The 17,997-nt window shown below is 39.5% G+C and overlaps 2 protein-coding genes across 2 annotated transcripts; one reads left to right on the plus strand and one right to left on the minus strand.

Annotated features, from left to right (window-relative positions):
• The first annotated feature begins 1,067 nt into the window (after positions 1-1,067).
• ric3b (RIC3 acetylcholine receptor chaperone b) lies at positions 1,068-7,041 on the plus strand. Its single transcript, XM_082542087.1, has 6 exons — positions 1,068-1,311; positions 1,821-2,047; positions 2,365-2,443; positions 2,951-3,044; positions 3,713-3,843; positions 5,961-7,041. The coding sequence occupies exons 1-6, from the start codon at positions 1,191-1,193 to the stop codon at positions 6,443-6,445; spliced, it is 1,137 nt and encodes a 378-aa protein (XP_082398213.1). The 5' UTR covers positions 1,068-1,190; the 3' UTR covers positions 6,446-7,041.
• Positions 7,042-7,436: 395 nt separating this feature from the next.
• On the minus strand, positions 7,437-11,114 carry psma1 (proteasome 20S subunit alpha 1). Its single transcript, XM_082542086.1, has 10 exons — positions 11,007-11,114; positions 9,749-9,793; positions 9,563-9,664; positions 9,048-9,151; positions 8,864-8,952; positions 8,635-8,705; positions 8,370-8,499; positions 8,068-8,147; positions 7,827-7,931; positions 7,437-7,722 (listed from the first exon to the last, which is right to left on the minus strand). The coding sequence occupies exons 1-10, from the start codon at positions 11,007-11,009 to the stop codon at positions 7,660-7,662; spliced, it is 792 nt and encodes a 263-aa protein (XP_082398212.1). The 5' UTR covers positions 11,010-11,114; the 3' UTR covers positions 7,437-7,659.
• Positions 11,115-17,997: the final 6,883 nt, after the last annotated feature.

Consider the following 17,997-nt stretch of genomic DNA (forward strand, 5'->3'; position numbering starts at 1 on the left):
TTAGTTTTTCAGGATAATAAATTTAGTATTTTTAGTATTTAGTATTTATTTATTTATTGTCATTGTCAAGAACAATGAAATTGCGTTTGGGGCTTCCATACAACCCAAAAAAAAGAAGAAAATAATAAATACCCCTTAAAACCCAAGTGTACATATTTAACCCAGTGTGACTCCAATGCAATAAGACAATCCTTAGCAATAATGTTCGTAGAAATTCAGACAAAGACCTGAGAAACATGACAAAATACAACAATGCAACCCATTCAATATTATTGTACTGTGAGATATGATATCAGATATGATAGTTATCTATTTAAGAAAGAGGGGGGGGGGGGGGGGCAGGAGGGGGAAGAGAATAAAGATATGATGCACCAATGCAGACCAGTTCATTGCTATTAAGAAGTTGGATATGGTTATTGTATGTAAGTATTTTATTACTGAAGGAGGAAAGAAATGCAAGTGCTAGGCCCTATAAACTCACTGGCTTCCCATTTGATCCAAAATCCCATCCAATCAAAAAACAAACAAACCCCAATATACTTTGTGATCTCTGTATGGTATAGGCACACTTTTCATCTCACTACTTTTAACCCCTTAGTGTGGACAAATCCTCCTGAAATCAAAGTACTGGCACATTTTTCTTAAAATAATGAGGACCGTCCTATCACTGTTTTTATCTTCAATGCTGTGGGACAAGCTTCCACTTTCTATTAGATCAGCCCAGTCAGTTTCCAATTAAAAAAATGAAAAATAAAATAATAATAATAATAATAGTTATTATTTTTAGACCCAGGAATCTATGACCTGATGTGATGATGAACAGATATTCATTCGATATAATGGTGCTTTTATTAGAAGCGCTATGATGTTTTCATGAATGGCAGTGTAAGGAGTGCCCCCTGTGTCTGAAATGAACTGTTATGGCCAGCTCGTGATAAAGCTCATTATAAAGTGGTACACACACACACATACAAAATCTTTCCATTACCAGCCAGGGACATTAAAAACACTCATACGATCATTTGGCGCCACCCAACGGCGAAACTATGTAACTACAGCTCCCGAGCACTTCCGCTCCTCCAGCCAACAAGGAAGTTCACCACACTCCAGTCTTCGTCTGCGCTTTCTCCGCAAATCTGACACAATATCGTCGTTATTTCTGTGAGGGAGGTGACCGCTCACCTGTCGGTATGGCGATGTCAACCTTTCAGAAGGTGACCCTCGCGACGTGCCTCGTGCTGTGCGTCGCGTTGATGCTTCCCAAAATGCTGTTATCCCGGGGGAGGAAGGATGCTGCCGAGCGGCCGGAGGGTACGTCGCATTTCACGGCTTTTCTTTACTGGTCAGGTTGCCTCTGCGGTTCATATGGTTTATATTTTATATATATATACATATATATATGGATGAGTATCTTAATTTATTAGATTTTTAAATTGTGTTATACTATTTCTTTTGTTAGTATTTCAATCCAAAATATGTTCTGCATCATTTATGCATCACTTTAGTTGTAGTAGCATTTTCCTCCCTGGAGAGGGCGCCAAACACACACATGACACTATCTACCGTTATAGGTGTATAATATACGAACTGCTTTGTATTTAAAGGGGTTATATTTGGAAAACAAAATATGACTCTGTTGGCACACCTGCACAGACATTAGATGAAGCCTAGCTCTTTACGCAAAGCCTGACTTATTTATTCAGTGAGCGCTGTGCTAGTCAAATAAAAAATGCATTACTTAAAAAAATCAGACAATAAAATGCCTTTCAACAGCAAGATTATTTCTGTGGCACTGACTCCCATTTGGCTCCTCACTGCAGGCTCAGGACGGTTCCCTCCAATGTTGCACCGTCAGATGGCTCCGGAGAGCAGAGGTCAGAGAGCCGCGGGGTCCGGAGCCTCCAGGGCCCACAACACAGAGGCCATAGGCAGAGGCAAGGGAGCAGGAACAGGGGCGGGAGCTGGAGGCAAATCCAACCTGGCAGGACAGATCATCCCCGTGTATGGCTTCGGGATCTTGCTCTACATCCTCTACATCCTCTTTAAGGTGAAGTACTAGCAGCTGGCGAGAAGAAACAGCATGAGATGTACCTAAAAGCTCTTTACTGAAGTAAAAACTAGCTTTCATGTAGCAGCTGTAATTAAACATCTCTCATCATTTACACTAAATTGCGCAAGTCAAAGTATTTTAATGTCAAGTAAAAATGAAACCATAAAGAAGTGAAAAGTGTTCACAGTCTTTTCTGCAAAGGACTGATGTTGTTTGTTATAAAGCATGAAGTCAAACACACACTTCCCTGTGGGGTTGTGGGATTTGCTGTGTTGTTTCTTTAAGAGTTTTAATCCTGATTCTCTCTCTGCTAGATCACGTCTAAAGGGAGCAGCAAGCCAGCAGAGGGGAGGTTCCCTGCATCACGCTCAGAGAACCTCAAGAGAAAGATCAGTAAGTTTTACACACTCTCATTTAGCAACTTTTAATCACTTTCCCATCGTTTTTGCTTTTGTAACTAAGCTGCTAAATGAATCTAATGTTATTTTCTGATGGAAGCGCTGCAGGAGCCACATATTATCACTGTTGTGCTCATTATTGTCTGAAGAGCGCGTATAATGATCGTTGTCATTTTATGTAGTGGTAATAAAGTTGAAGAAACACAATTTCCCCTTTTTTGGTTTCCAGCATCGACATCGAGGGAGCATTTCAGTCATTATTAAAGCTGTTTACATGCATTAAGTCACTCGCTCTCAGAAAGCATTTGTGTTTATCTTTGGTTTGTTTTGGTTATTAACCCAATAAGAAAAACCCCAAGGTTGTAAAAAAGAAAATAATACAACTGTACATTGTTCAAATGATTCTGACTGCCTGTGCGTCAGTGCGTTGACCTATATTGTCTGCATAATTTAAACGTACCGCAACCCTTTCTCCTGACTTTGTCCTTTCTTGGCCCTCCAGCTGATTTCCAGCTGGCCCAGCTGCAGGAGAAGCTGAGGGAGACAGAGCTGGTGATGGAGAAGATTGTTTCCAAAGCCCACCACAGTCCTAACAGGTGACCGCACGCCTTTTACAGAAGACAAAAAATTGCAAAACCTATAGAGCTTGTTTGTTTTCATTTCATGCATCCACAATCTCTTCCACAGCAGAGATACAGTGTGGGTATAATTATTTGACTCCCTGCTGAATCTGTCGGTTTGCTCACTTACAAAGAAATGAACAGTCTCTAATTTTTATGATACTTTCATATTAATGAGAGGGACAATAGCAACAAAAAATCCAGAAAAAAAACATCATATAAAAGTTAGAAATTGATTTGTGTGTCACTGAGTGACATAAGAAGTTGATCACCAAGCAAGACACAACCCAATAAGATGTTTCTTGTTTACTTATTGGCCCCTCGGCGCACGGAAGTCGTTTTGTACCTTTAGCAGAAAAACAGCCCCAAAACATAATATTTCCAGCTCCATGCTTGACAGCGGAGGGTCATACTCAGCATTTTTCTTCCTCCAAACCCAGCGTGTCCAGTTGATGCCAAAGAGCTCGATTTTGGGCTCATCTGACCACAGCTCTCTCTCCCAAGCCTTCTCTGAAACCTTTGGATGTTCAGTGGTAAACTTAAGACGGGCCTGTGCTGGTGTGTTTACTTCTCTCATTGTTCAGAGAGCTGGCTTTTAAATATATTCATTCAAAGCTTAAACGTTTCTGTTTTCCTGTGTGCAGGGTGAAGGGCGTGATGGCGGACCAGGAGGAGAGCCTCCTTCAGCAGTTGACGGAGATAACACAGATGATGCAGGAGGGTCAGCTGGTGGAGGGAATGGCTCCAGAGAAGAAGCCCCAGGATGAGTGGAAAGGTAAAAGATTATATTTTACCCACAGGAAAATGTTTTCTTATCAGATTTTTAGGAAAGAAAAAAAGCGACTTCATCATCTTCGCTCTCGTTTCCTTTGAATGTGTTTCATTAACTGAATTCTTTCTGTTCCAGCTGTAAAAGAAAGTGATCCTCTTTGATTTCACACTGGTAACTGTTCATCACTTGGGTTCGGGTTCATTTGCTGTCAATTACTTCCTCCACATCCTTTTTGGCTTGTCTTTGTGTTTTTGCCGAATTCACAGGCGGCCTCTGTAGTTGCTGGTGCTGTTTTAAGATGCTTTAAGTTTAAGGGATTTTTCTGTCATCAGCCAGGCTGTTGATTGCATTTCATGTACAGCGATGTTTTCATTATTCAGGTCAGTATTGGAAGTGCTATTCTTACCACATCTAAGCATAGCCACTTTGGCTCTCTCTCTTTCTGAAAGTTGTGTTAAGTGGAGTGCAGCACTGTCCTAAGGAGACTGCCTCTAAAGGGGAAATCATCCACTTATAAAAATGAATATTGTTTTAGGCAGAGTCACAGAACGCTGTGATTGCACCTCCTGTCATGATGATTATTTTTGGTCAGCAAGCAAAAGGCAGTTTTTACCAAAGTAAAGAATAAAATGATCCAGCCAGAACACGAGCGATCTGTGTTTGGTTTTAAGTCCTTGATAGTTTATTTCTTCTTCAGAACTTTCTGTACTTTGATATATCTTTGATATATCTATTTCCTGTGCTGTGGTTCTGAATTCCTTTTTTGTTTTCATACTCAGCTCTCTGGTCTCTGTTCAGTGTTTAACTCCAGCTGCAGTCCCATTGAATCCAAAAAAAAAAATGACTGAAGTGAAGTCAGGAGACCCACTGCTCTGTGTGTGTGTGTGTGTGTGTGTGTGTGTGTGTGTGTGTGTGTGTGTGTGTGTGTGTGTGTGTGTGTGTGTGGACAAAAGCCAGACTGATACTGGAGTTTTAGGGCTGACGATTTTTAGAGTGAGAAACTCCAGACTCTAAATATCAGCAGTTTGTCTTTATAAATTAATGCAAACATACAAAATGAATCAGTGGTTGTTTTTCACTTTTCGGCTGCATGTGCTGCAGACAGCAGAGAGTATTTAAAACAATGGCGTAAAGTAATTAACCTCCTAAGACCCGAACTCTTCCACTGCATGAAACAAAGAATTACCAGATATATATATATATATTTTTTTTTTACCTTATTTTTGTTTTTAAGAATAATAAAAGCCACATATGAGGATATTCATTTAAAATTTTGATAGAACAGTAGCAGTATAACGTCCTCGTAAGTGGATATCAGGCCCTTGTAGAGCAAAATTCATTATTTTGGTCTAAATAACCCAAAATGTGATGTCCACATATGTGGACGGCAGGTCCTAGGAGGTTAAAACATTTTGATCTTTTTTTGCCTTGATTAGCATTCAAATCATATTGATGTATATCTGACCACAACAATATGTGAGTCAGGGTGAAGGACTGGAGCGATGACTTCCACCTAATAGTCTGTCCTTAGTTTACTTTAATACACTGAAAGTGGAATTTCAGTAAATCATTTCGATGCATTTGCATGTGAAGAAGTTGATAATTGCTCCTTTATTTCTTTGATTTTAGATTCTTTATTGACCAAAGCATCAAATTAACTGTCCGTTTAACACACCCTTGGAGAGCTCTGCAACAATGAAAACAGTTGCTTAAGGTTGTGGCTTATGCACAAAAAGAACAAATTCAGACCAGACTTTTGTGTGATTTCCAAGTTTTTTTCAAAGTTCTCCCAAGCAACAAGGCACTGCTTATAATTATTTGCCTTTCTGTCAGTAAAGTCTCTCTTTCAGCAACTAACTTTACACTGCACAGGGAGGAAGTGAAGCCAGCGATTCCCTGTATGTCGGAAAATGTTTCATAGGATTTCATATGATTTTACTAAATAGTTTTTTTCTTTGCTTAAAATTAAGTTTTTACCTAAATTTCAGTTACAAAGTAAAGCTGCAATACTGAATGGAAGATAGACAGATATAGATTATCCTTTGCTAACTGCTGTATTTTTGATTTCAAAACAATAGCGATCAGTAATGAGGGGATGCATTTCTGAAAACTTTCCACAGATTATCCAGAAGAGCCTCATCCATACTGGGAACATTCCCACTGCTGTTGTAAGGAGCACCACCACAGTCCACAGACAGAGGCAGAGAGAACAGAAGGCGACGGGGCCGACCTGCTCGAAAACCTCCCTGCAGACGTCACAGGTGGAGACGTGGTCGAGGAAGCAGACGATCTGAGCGAAAGAGCTGCGAGAGAATCTGATCTGACAGCAGCAAGTAGAGACGATGTAGGGTTAGAGAGCGATTTAGGGAAAACTGAGGAGGAAGACATGCACGAACACAGAAAGCAACTGGGTCAGATTGATCTGGGTGTCCCAGAGGAGGAACTGGTTGGAGTCCTGAAAGAGCTGGAGCTCACGCTGAGAATGACATCCGTATTGGAGCAGGAGAAGATTAAGGACCTGGCGCAACCAGTGGACTCGGAAACGGCCTGCAGCTTGGTCAGACGGAGAAACAAGAGGAGGAGAGCAAAGAAAGACACAAACTGACCAACGCGATTCAGATACAGTCAACTTGAGCCGGGGTCTGGTTTGGGAGGGCGGATGGGGTTTTTAGTCTGTTCTCATCAGATTGGAAGTAACATGAAAGCTGGTGATAGCATGACAGTTTCTCCAGCCTTGCTTAACTTTAAGTGAATACATGAGAAAAGATGTGAACAGGGCATATTTTATATCAGTAATATCAGCTTGATCCAGTGGCTGAAAGGTTTATAAAACCCTCATTATCTAATACAGTATTACCCGTCTGCATGCATGAATTCATAATGTGCTTCCAGGATTTCTGGTGATGTGCTGAAAAGGTGGACAGTATGCACACAAAACCGTTTGTTAGATCTGTCACGAAGGTCAGAAGGCATCAGTTTCTGCTCCTCTAAGGGGACCTAATGTTATTTTATCTGGTACTGGAAGATGAAGTATATCTAAAATTAAAGAAAAACAAAAAACAGGAGCAAGTAAGACTGAATCAGACCCCAAATGGGAATGCAAATTGTCTTAATACCTAGTGCACAATATTGGGATGTTTGTGCCTCCTCTCACTTTTGTCAGCAATGAAACACTACCATTAAAACTGCAGTCATTTTAAATTTTGTTTGACAGTTTTCCTACTGTGCTCTTGGATTCCTTTGTGTGAGCAAATGCAATAAATGACACTATTCTTAATTTAAGGAACAAAAGTCAAGTTTTCAATTAGACAGGAGTTAGCCGAGTCCTCTTCTCCTCAGTGTTTAATATGAAGAAGTGCCTTCTAAGCAAACCTACTGAGTAAAAGCACCTGAGAATGCACATCAGTGATTAACATGCTGTGAAGATGTTCACACACACTTTCCTGTATATTCTGGTCGTCGAATTATGCCATTTAGCTTTATAGTATCTCCTTTATGGCACTGAGTCAGACTCTTCAGTGATGCCTGCAATGTTAATCGAAGTATCGACACTCGCCGTGAGTCAGCTAATAATATGGAGAGCAGCAGAGGCAGCATTCAAAAACAAAAATGAGTTTATTACTTGTATCATGGTACAATTTAACCATACAAAAGCAACATCACATTGTTTGATGTTAGCAGAGAATATTTTTGATTAACAGTTTAGCAAGTGGCACATCACAACATCTTCGCCCCTCTAAATATTTCTCTTGACTTGCATTAAGTGTCACGTGGTTGTCTGGGATCTACGGGAAGCAGATCACTGTTTGGCGTGCTGCCTCAGTGCTCCATTGGCTCATCAGAGGCCTCTGCAGGAGCAGGTTCATCTGTGGGCTGGGCAACCTGAAACACAATTATTTTTTTCAGTTTTATTTTAGATGGTACACTATAATGTAGTGACATGGAAATGTTTCTCCGGAGCTGGACTGGATAAACCTTTGCAGTACCTTTCTTTGTGGCCTCTCCTCTAGCCCTTCCAGGAATGGGGCAACATCGTCATCGTCATAAATGGTGAACTCCATGTCTTTCCCGACAATGCCGATGGAAACATTCTGAAAGAAAAAGGGCACAGTGCTGAGAAACTGCCTCTGTGCTGCACAAGCTCGTGTCTCGTTTAAGTCAAGACTTGTGCTAGCTGAGTGTGTAAGGTGGTGACGTATCAGGTGGGTGTGGAGGGAGCTGGGGTACCTTGGTAGTGAGGTCCTGCTCAGTAGGGAGGGTTTCTCTGAGAGCACGGAGGCCATGCTGGACCAGTTCATTCAGGATAGCTGACAACAAAACCAACATATCAGTGTGACTATCCACATTTATATTGTAAAACTTCATTGATGACTAAAATATTTCAACATGTCCCAAAATGCCTCAAGATGCTCATGGCCAAATTACATTAGTTATTTAACAAAACAACAGGATAAGCATTCATTTGCTGTTTAAACTGCTTTAAATGTAAATGTTTGTGAAAAGGTTAAAAATTAAAAACTGGATCTTACAGTCGGAGAATTTATCCATGCATCTCTCTAGGTAGGTGCGTGCAGACTGGGAACGCGCTCCGATGGACATGGCTTTACAGTCAAAGTAGTTTGCTGACGGGCAGGTCTGGAAGATGTGAGGTCCCATGTCCTGTTTGACACAAAACAAATAAATATCAACTGCACTGACTACTGACACCTTTATAGTCTTTCAGCTGCAGATAAAGCTATACATGCATAAATCCAGGCAGATATTTAACAAACAGCAGGCGTGAAACAAACTCACATCATAACCAGCAATAAGGAGTCCAACGCCGTAGGGCCTTCTTCCATATCTCTGTGTTGGGATTTGGGTTTCTGCAGTTTAAGTCAAGAATCGTACGATTCACTTTTTTTCCTTTCTTTTTTTTAAATCCTTTCATGAAGACAACCAGAAAACAGTCTAGTTTCTCTCACTCACACAGGAAACACATGCTATAACATATTAGTATGATTGATAACAGTAGAGAGGATACTGCTGCCAACAAGAGCAACAAGACGTGACGTTGGGAGGGGCCTGTCGAAGACAAATCTGGAGTCCAAGCACTCCTGACGCATGAAGTTACTGTGGGAGAGAAGGTGTAGGAATTGTATTTAAGAATATTATGTACTATAATCATGAGCGACTTACTCTGCACCATCAGTGTCACTGTTACCTACCAGAGCAGCCTGGCATCAGCAGTCAGTCCAGCAATGGAGATACCAATGTGGTTGTCGACATGGAGGATCTTCTTCTGGTGGGCCGCCAGTTCAGACTGGGCTCTCTGCAAGAGAAACATGACACATCAGTTGTGCATTTTCAGTTATTGTGCTTTGACACCAATAACCTGCTGCAGATTTTCTTGGCTGTTGCACTTTAATATACTTCCTATTATAAGAAATAGGCTTTTCCCCCCTTTTCTATAAATAAGACAAGTAGGCAGGATGACACAAATGAAATCCTTTTAATATGTTTAGAGACACTCAAAAACATACTACTGACCCACAAAATATTCAGGAAAGAAGTATAATTGTGTAGATACTTGGTGACAGTGTGTTAAAAAATACAATCCTACAGACTTGTTTTTCTGCATCAGGAACAACGCCTGTATAGTGACCAATTTTCTGGAATTTATCCAAGGCATAAAAAAAACTGCAATGTCATAAGATCACCACCAAACACTGCATGACTGTACCTTTAGCGCCACCAGGACTGCATGCGTTCTGGATTTCAGCCCTACAGTTGCAGACCCTTGTTTCACAGCCTCCATGGCATACTCAATTTGATGAATACGCCCCTGTTCACAGATGGACAGGCTTATTTCACTCATCATGCTACCAAGTGTCAATGATGCACTTAGTCAGTGAAAGACATGACTTACCTGTGGGCTCCATACGGTCACATCGTTGTCGTACTGGTTGCGGAACTAAAATAAAAACAAAAACCAAGCAGTCACTTAAAAACACTAGTATTAAAACATCACACACAGGAGCTGAACTTACATAGTTGTCTTGCATTATCAGCAGTTCTCTTGGTTAGCTACTGTTTCTCAAGGACTGAAGACGGCAACTACAAACGAGACTGTCTGCAGGTTGGACTTTTCCAGAGCCAGGTTTTAAATTACCATCGTGATTAAATTATTTATAAACACGCATCTCTTTACTGGCTCGAAACACAAAACACCAAACTGACTTTAATACTGGATTAAGATCAGACAGCAGCATAAATACTGGAACATGGTAAATGGCAATCATAAAATACTAAATGGATTTCAACTGTCCGTCAAGCCAAATAACAACAGACACGAAAAGCAGGTTAAAAAAAAGGTTATGGGGATTTCTGCTTTTATCGCCTCATCAGCGTCACAATTAAAACGTTGGATTTTGTGTTATTTCACTGTGTTTTTGTATCTGTCGTTTTTTTTAAAAATTATTATTATTAACGTGTGGGGACAAGAATGATTTGCAATTGCTATGCAGTCATGTTCATACACCATGTCGCACTGCAACGCTCCCATCATACAAAAGTTTGACCAGTTAGAATTTAATGACGGCTAACTGTCATTAGCTAAGTAACCTTTACAGAACATCACTAACATTTACTATAGGAGACTTGCGGAACCATCACAGCCTTCGCAGTGATACATTTCTGCACAAAATAATTATTTCTCTTTTTCTAGCTTTTAAAGCCTAAAGGCCGGTGAAGTGGATTAAGGGAAAACGAAAGTAAGACATTCTACTTCCATCGCTAGTTTCAATGATGCTAACTCAGCCTAGCTGCTGAGCGTTAGCCTTCCAATTCTTGATTCATCTAACACATATTTAACTCATCATGTTTTAACAACATTTAATAGGAGCTAAATGAATATTTAGTTAGGCAGACTACGCCGAGTATAAGCTACACGAAGGCTGTTTCTTTGAACACTGTGCGGCTAACGCTAGCAGTGCAGTGTTTTGCTTACTCACAGTGCAGTCAAAAGTTAGCCAGCTAACGTTAGCATTGTGGGAGTAAGTGGACCCGCTTTCAGGATTTCTTGAGTAAATATTATACGTAAAAATATACCGTATCATTTATTCAGTCTTTGGAACTGATGTATAATATGAAACGGACCAAAAATGATACATTTAATTCATACGCACCATCTCTGCTTAAGAAAGTGCCTCGTCCCCGCCGCCTGCGCAGTGATCCTCACTTGATTTATTTTCCTGACAGGACGTCAGGGAAACCAACAGAACCCCGATTTCAAATCAGTGATCACTGAGTGAACTTTTGGTTGGTGATGTAACCCCCCCCCCCAAGACAAACCAGTCCAATATCTTATTAAAAAACAAAAACAAAAAACAAGCAATCACAATAACAAAAATAATAAGTGCAAAATATAAATTAACCGACAACCCCCCCGGAACACTCACAAAATATCTAAAAAACAAAATTAATAAAATGGAAGTGTATTTTAAATCTTGCCTCTACAAATGCAAATATTATAAAATCAAATAAGACAAAATAAAACAACCGTTTTAATTTGTTAAGATAAATCCAAAACTAATCAATTGCAATGTTGTTGTTGTTGTTTTTTTAACTTAAATAATAAGAAGGATCAACCCATTTGGATAGGAAAAAGTGAACTGAAAGCAGAAACTGAAACTATGAAAAAAAAAAAAACCCCACAAGAGCTCTTTTTGGAATGAACTGATCTGTGTGAATTAATTAACCATCTTGGAGTGTGCATTAGTTTACTAACGAAATCCGTCTTTCTATATTCTTTTCTACGGAGCGAGCTCTTGGTTGCAGTGATTGAGCATGAACACTAGGCGGCAGCAGTAAATTAGAAGAAGAAACCGAGGCGTCACCGGGGACGCTGTCTTACTGCTGTCGTAGACTTGTTTCTCCATAAAATCCAAAAGAAAATATAAAATTGTCCTATAGACATAATAGTCGGTGCTTGTTTGATATCTTTACTTTCGTTTCTTTTTCTTCGCTAATGGCGCAATAACTTTAATGATGAAAACCCCTTACCAGCTAGATTTGAAGGTTTTTTTTTTTGTTTTTTTTTGCCTACATTTATAGTTTTCCCAGATGTGTGTGATTCCATTTACTATTTACCATAAGGTCAAAACAGTACAGGTAGTAATGCAACATTTGTGAACATTGAAAATATTTTTTTTTACAAAGACAGAAGAAGTCCATGTGTTAGTGAAGGCCATCCATCTCAATTATTCACATATATTATTTCTGTGTCACAGAGCACTTCAGTCAATACCTGTCTGTTTCCTGAAACCATAATAACCCATGACTTTTCATCTGCAGTGCATGAGTTGTCTTTCCTTACAGACAATAATAAACAGGACTAAACCAAAGTAGAAAGTAAAGCAGATTATATATCCACTACACTGTCCTAGAATACACATTTTATGTGACAAGTCCCAGTTTGACTAAGTCAGCAGCCTATTTATTATCTATGATGAAGTTGCTGATGCTACTCCCCAGCTCAGTACCTTTCTTGTTGATTTCTGTCTTTACAGAAGCACCACCATGTTCAGAAAAGACTGGAGTACTTTAAGGAAAATTCTTAAAACTAGCAGGATTCCCCTTTAATCCTTTAAACATGTGAATGAACATAATTTTCAGCACTATTTTAGCAGCTAGAACTTGAAAAAATGGCACTCACACCATTTTTGAATTGTATATCCCTAGGATGGCATATCTTTAAAAAAAACTGTAATAATATAATCATTTTGCTACTGCTTATTAGAGCCCAGTAAAATGTCCCTTTGCTGTGGTGTAGTGGTAACAGGTAATGAGGTTGTATCCTGTGTGCTTTCTGTTGAGCACCACAGAAACAGTCCCAGCTTTTGTTCCATTAGACGGGTAAAAGCCAGAAATTGCTGGTCAATAAATGTGGTGTTCAGAGAAATCCTCACGCATCCACTGTTTGTATTGGGCTTTTTCTCTGAGGGTATTTCATACTTTGTGTTGTTTTGCTGTAAAACACAAACCGCCCATTTTCCAAAATGGAAATACTTTGTAACAGCTATCATGAGTGAACGGTATTGATATTTATTAGGCTCAAGTTAATAGTTCATTACTGTTAATAAGGAATAAAGTTACAATTAATAATATTTACTGCATAGCATAATCAGCCACACAATGTTTAACCATGTGCAAGCAGGCAGATGAAGTGGCACAATTCACAGGACTGTTTAACCTTTGTGTCCTGTTTTTTTGTTTTTTTTTTATCTGTTCAATTTCGGTTTCTCTAGTTGTTTTTTAAGGTTTAGGCACCAAGACCTCTTGGTTAAATGGTCTAGATTAAATTACAAATTGCCAAATTACAACTGAGACCCATCTCACTGGTACGGCACATGGGTCAGAGTTTGAAGCCAAAGGAAACTGAGGATTCAGAGACCATGTTTTTTAACAGTATAAATATCTGTTAAAGGTTAGTTAATTAATTAATTAATTAAGTTAGTTAACTTTTATTACTGATTGTTAGTTTAAAAGTTATATATGTCACCACTTCAGCTGCTTTCCAATAAAGAAAAAGATTATGGCTAATTCACGAGAAAAAAGGTTCGAGACTGTCTTTCGCCCCAAAAGCAGCGAGACAGAAAATATTGTGTTTAAAATTTAGGTGAGGGTACATAAAGCGTATGTAAAGCGTTCACAAGCGTTGTCACCTTTAGCTGCAGTGGAGCTCAGCATCCTGACCAGAAAATACATAAACGCCAGTTTTGTTTCCTAAAAGTTAACCGTTAACCAAATAGTTCTTGTGCCTTAAAACCTAACAGCCCATGAAGGTCAAAGAAAAGAAAATGAAAAAATTATCCTGTTTTATGTGGGAGCATCATTAGGTCATTGGACAAGGATTTACAGGATTATCTTAAATAAAAGAAAACATCTACCACAACTTAGCTTTGCAGGAATGGTTTTACTTTTCTCTTTTCTTAACTCATTTCATGAGCTTTTCAAGCATTTTTTTTAACTTATTAAAATCAAATCCTATAGGAGATATGGGAGAAAAGCAGTGCTTTCAATAGCTTTTTCCCTTTTTTCAAATGTATATCACAGAGTTGTGCAGCAGCTCTACAGGTGGACAGATGCTGACAGGTTTGTGGGGTTTAGCATAGACACAGTGATACACATGCATTCTACACAGCTCCAGAAACTCTCATGGACATCTTTTCTTCCCTCAGGGATTCTGTCGCTTTCCATGATGTGTGTCTCTGCAGCCAGAGAAATGCCCACTGAACGCCTCATCCTCTCTCATGTCCAATACCCTGCGTCTCGCTGTATTCTTGGCCACCGTTCCCCCATTTCTTTCTTTCTCTTTCTCTCTGTTAATGATATCTGATGTACCCTTGATCCAGAATGGGGGTGGGTGGGGAGTGGGGGTTTGAATTAGTAGGACTGTGCTGACGAGCTCTCCTCCCCTGCCAAGGCAGCAGCAGCATGGCGGCAGCCATTACATCAGTGCGCCAACCTCCTCCTTTGTGATTGAGACTGGAGGAGCTGTGCTTAGCTCAGCATGTTTTTTTCTTTTTTTCCTGGGGGCCTCATTTTATTTTGCCAAGTGCCCCCCCCCCCCCCATTTAATTTTTCAAATGGAGAGCAGCCTGAGTCACTGTGTGATGGGTCCAAGCCACACTGTGGACCCACACATGGTGGTAAGTGTAAGCACACCCATTCTTCTACTCATTCATATCTATCTATCTATCTATCTATCTATCTATCTATCTATCTATCTATCTATCTATCTATCTATCTATCTATCTATCTATCTATCTATCTATCTATCTATCTATCTATCTATCTATCTATCTATCTACATTTTTAGTGATGGTTAATTACTAGAACACTGTTTATCTCTAGTTTATATCATCACTTTAGCACTCAGTGATTTTTTTAAACTATGTTGTGTCTTTTCTTTTGTTGGCAGGACACACCGAGGATTTTACATTACTTCTATAACGTATAATAAAACACATAAACATAATATATAGTAATAATTTGTATCCTGACTGGTGCAAAATTCCGCAAATTCCCAACCTGTGTTGCTAAAAATAGGTCAGCGATGTGTTTTAGCTCGGAAAATGGATGGACTAACTGGTAGGAAAGGTGGCAGCTCTGCCAATGTTGCATTAAGCTGGCAGCTATCCAATGACAAGACAGGTCAGGGGTCTGCAGCCACAGAGCAGAGAGAAGCCACAGCAGCCTATCCTGCTGATAAGTTTTATGGCTCTCATCTGCATGTCGTCATAGGCTTTAAGAGTTCCAGTAGAGCGTGTGTGTGAGAAGAGGTGAGGAGGGAGTCTTGCAGAGATCCTTCTCAGTGCTGTCAGTTTCCTGGTGTTGATGAAAGCACTTATGCAGCATTTCAGTGGCAAACGGCTGAAGACGTTTTTTTCTGCCTAAAAAAAAAAAGCTGTACGTTATGGGCACTTAATAATATCAGCAGTTACACAGACTGACTCTTTGCTCACTCTATGTGCCTAAGAATAGACGTGATGAAGTAAAGCCACACATCGTGTGTCTCTAATATAATAATAAATATGACAGCGGCAGGTTAGCTATAAGCCACCTGATATCATGCTGAGCTATTTTCGGACTCGATTCGGATTAGCAAAGGTTCATCTCAGTTTAGCGTAGATTTAGGAGAATAGTGCGAGGGTTTGAGTGATGGAACATGACTGTTGAATAGAGGATGAGCAGACTGGTGGCTGAGGTGGAGCTGAAAAGCTGGGTGGAGAGAGTCGTGACCAGCATGCTGTGGAGCACTATCTGTTCTTAGGTGTATAGGGTGGGCACACACACACACACACACACACACACACACACACACACACACACACACACACACACACACACACACACACACACACACACACACAGACAAAACTACAAAGACACTTGTGGTTAGCCAGGAATCTAAGAATCATGAAGATCCAATAGTAGTGCCAGCAAGGATTACCGTACATCTAAAACCTCCAACAGGGCAAAATTAACCTGCTGTCAAGGTAAAAGCTTTTTCATTTTAGGAATAGAGAAAAAAAACACATTCCCTGACGAAGACAAAACTATATTTATACAGTGGTGACTGGCAACAAGACACAGGTGAAAGAGGATGAGAGACAATTACAAAAGGGTGAAAATGAACAAAAACAGGAAGTAAAATCCACAAGACACACACACAAAAATTCAAAATAAAAAAAGAAAGAAACCACATAAACAACAACTGAGAAACACAAAGTCAGAGAGGAACATATAAGGCAAGTAAAAATAGAAACACATAAGGCACAAAATCCAACAGTTATAAAAAAGGACCTTGCGATCAGCACTGTAAGCAGTTTTGAATCCCAGTACTCTTTGGACCTGGAAAAAGTCTAGCTCTGATTTACATTCATATCTCAGTCATATCCCTTCTTAAGTCCACTTACTACACAAGCCTATCATGTTTCATAGCAGACAAAAGATATTGCTACGTTTGCAAAATTAACAGCATGTAACTGACCACACAATGTATATAGGTGTGAATTTTACCCAGTGGAGCTAGTTATTACTAGTCATTTTTAAGTCTGTCTTCATCTTAACCAACTGCAAATGAAAAAAAAAAAGATTTTTAGTGGCACAGACGGGACAATCTGGCTGAAAGTGGAGCCAGTGTCACTGCTAGTGACAAGCCTCTGGTGAACAGAGTGAATTGCAGTCAGAGCAGGAGCGGTACGCCTCACCCAGGCAGACACAACCAAATAGTGAGAACATACAGGGGACCAACATGAAACACACACAGAAAAAAAATATAATGAGGATACAGACAAGATTGCAACATGATGCCAGTATGGCTTACATAAACATATACTGGCTTAATTCAAATAGTAATTAATACTGCTCATTGTAAGAAGGAAATGCAGTCTTGGAAGAAGCTGATTTCTGCCATTACGGATACAGTGATTAGGATTTTCCTATTCATCTTTTTTATTGTTTTAATGCCAGGAAATGCAGCCACACCAGTCCTCAAGTACCAGAATCCATCATTTTAATGTTCTGATTGTGTCTGAGCAGCTCACCAATTAGACGTTTTAAAACTTCTTATAAAGAGTTTATTGTTTAAAAGTAGTCTACACCATGATAAAATATAAACAGTGCCACAGAGTGGTCTAACTAGTTGTTTAATTTTAGGAGTTGATGTACTTGCTCCCTGTTCAGTGATTGTACAGTTCACTTAGCAACAACCTCTTAGAAACCTAGACATGTCTGTAACATTAGGCTTTAGATTATGCTGGTTACAGTGCAGCATAGAAACACAGGCTTTTTGTGATGACTATTGAATTTCCATCAAACTTGTGTTTCTTTTGATTTTTGTTAAGGCGATCAGTCTGCTGGTCAGAAACTTTTGTTTTAAGAGAAATAGCTTTACGAATATTTGATGGATTACCAGAAAGATATCCCCCTTAAAGAGATTTCCTTGGGGATAGGGAGCCCCTATAATTGTTGCCTTGCATGTCTGTCTACAAACTACTTGTATAAATGGATTATAAAGTAAATGTGCAGGATCCACATGCTTTCCCAGATCTTTTCTAAAACTGAGCGGGGTTTTGTTTCTGGAAGTTAAAATTCTCTTGGCACATGGGAGACAGACAGATATGCAGACAAATGGGCAGCAATTCATAAACTTCCTTTATGGGAATAGACCAAGCTAGGATGCTAATGTGTTAATGTTCATAGATGTTGGAGGTATAAGATGACAGGTTAAAAAACGTAAAAAAAAAAAAAAAAATAGATAATGAGAGGTGTAAGTAGTTTTTTTTTTTTTTAAAGAGGCGCCTGGGAAACATGGTTTTTAGGCTTAGAGAAAAAATTGATTGCAATAAAAATACATTTATCTTGTAACTAATGAAACAATTTGACATGCTGCTGTGTACTGAAGCTCTCTCAATCAAGCCTCAAAGACTCCAGGACTGAAAAATTAACCACTAAAGTAAAACTGCCAAAAAATGTAGATCAGCTAATTGAAGCTCCCTTAGCCTCCCAGGACCTGGTGTCCACATACGGCGACGTCACATTTTTGGTTGTCTAGACCACAATACTAAATTTTGCTCTTTCAAATGGCTTTCCAATGAGCCATATTGCTCA

The sequence above is a fragment of the Aulonocara stuartgranti genome (assembly GCF_965226115.1).
Source record: "Aulonocara stuartgranti genome assembly, chromosome: 7".
Lineage (NCBI taxonomy): Eukaryota > Metazoa > Chordata > Actinopteri > Cichliformes > Cichlidae > Aulonocara > Aulonocara stuartgranti.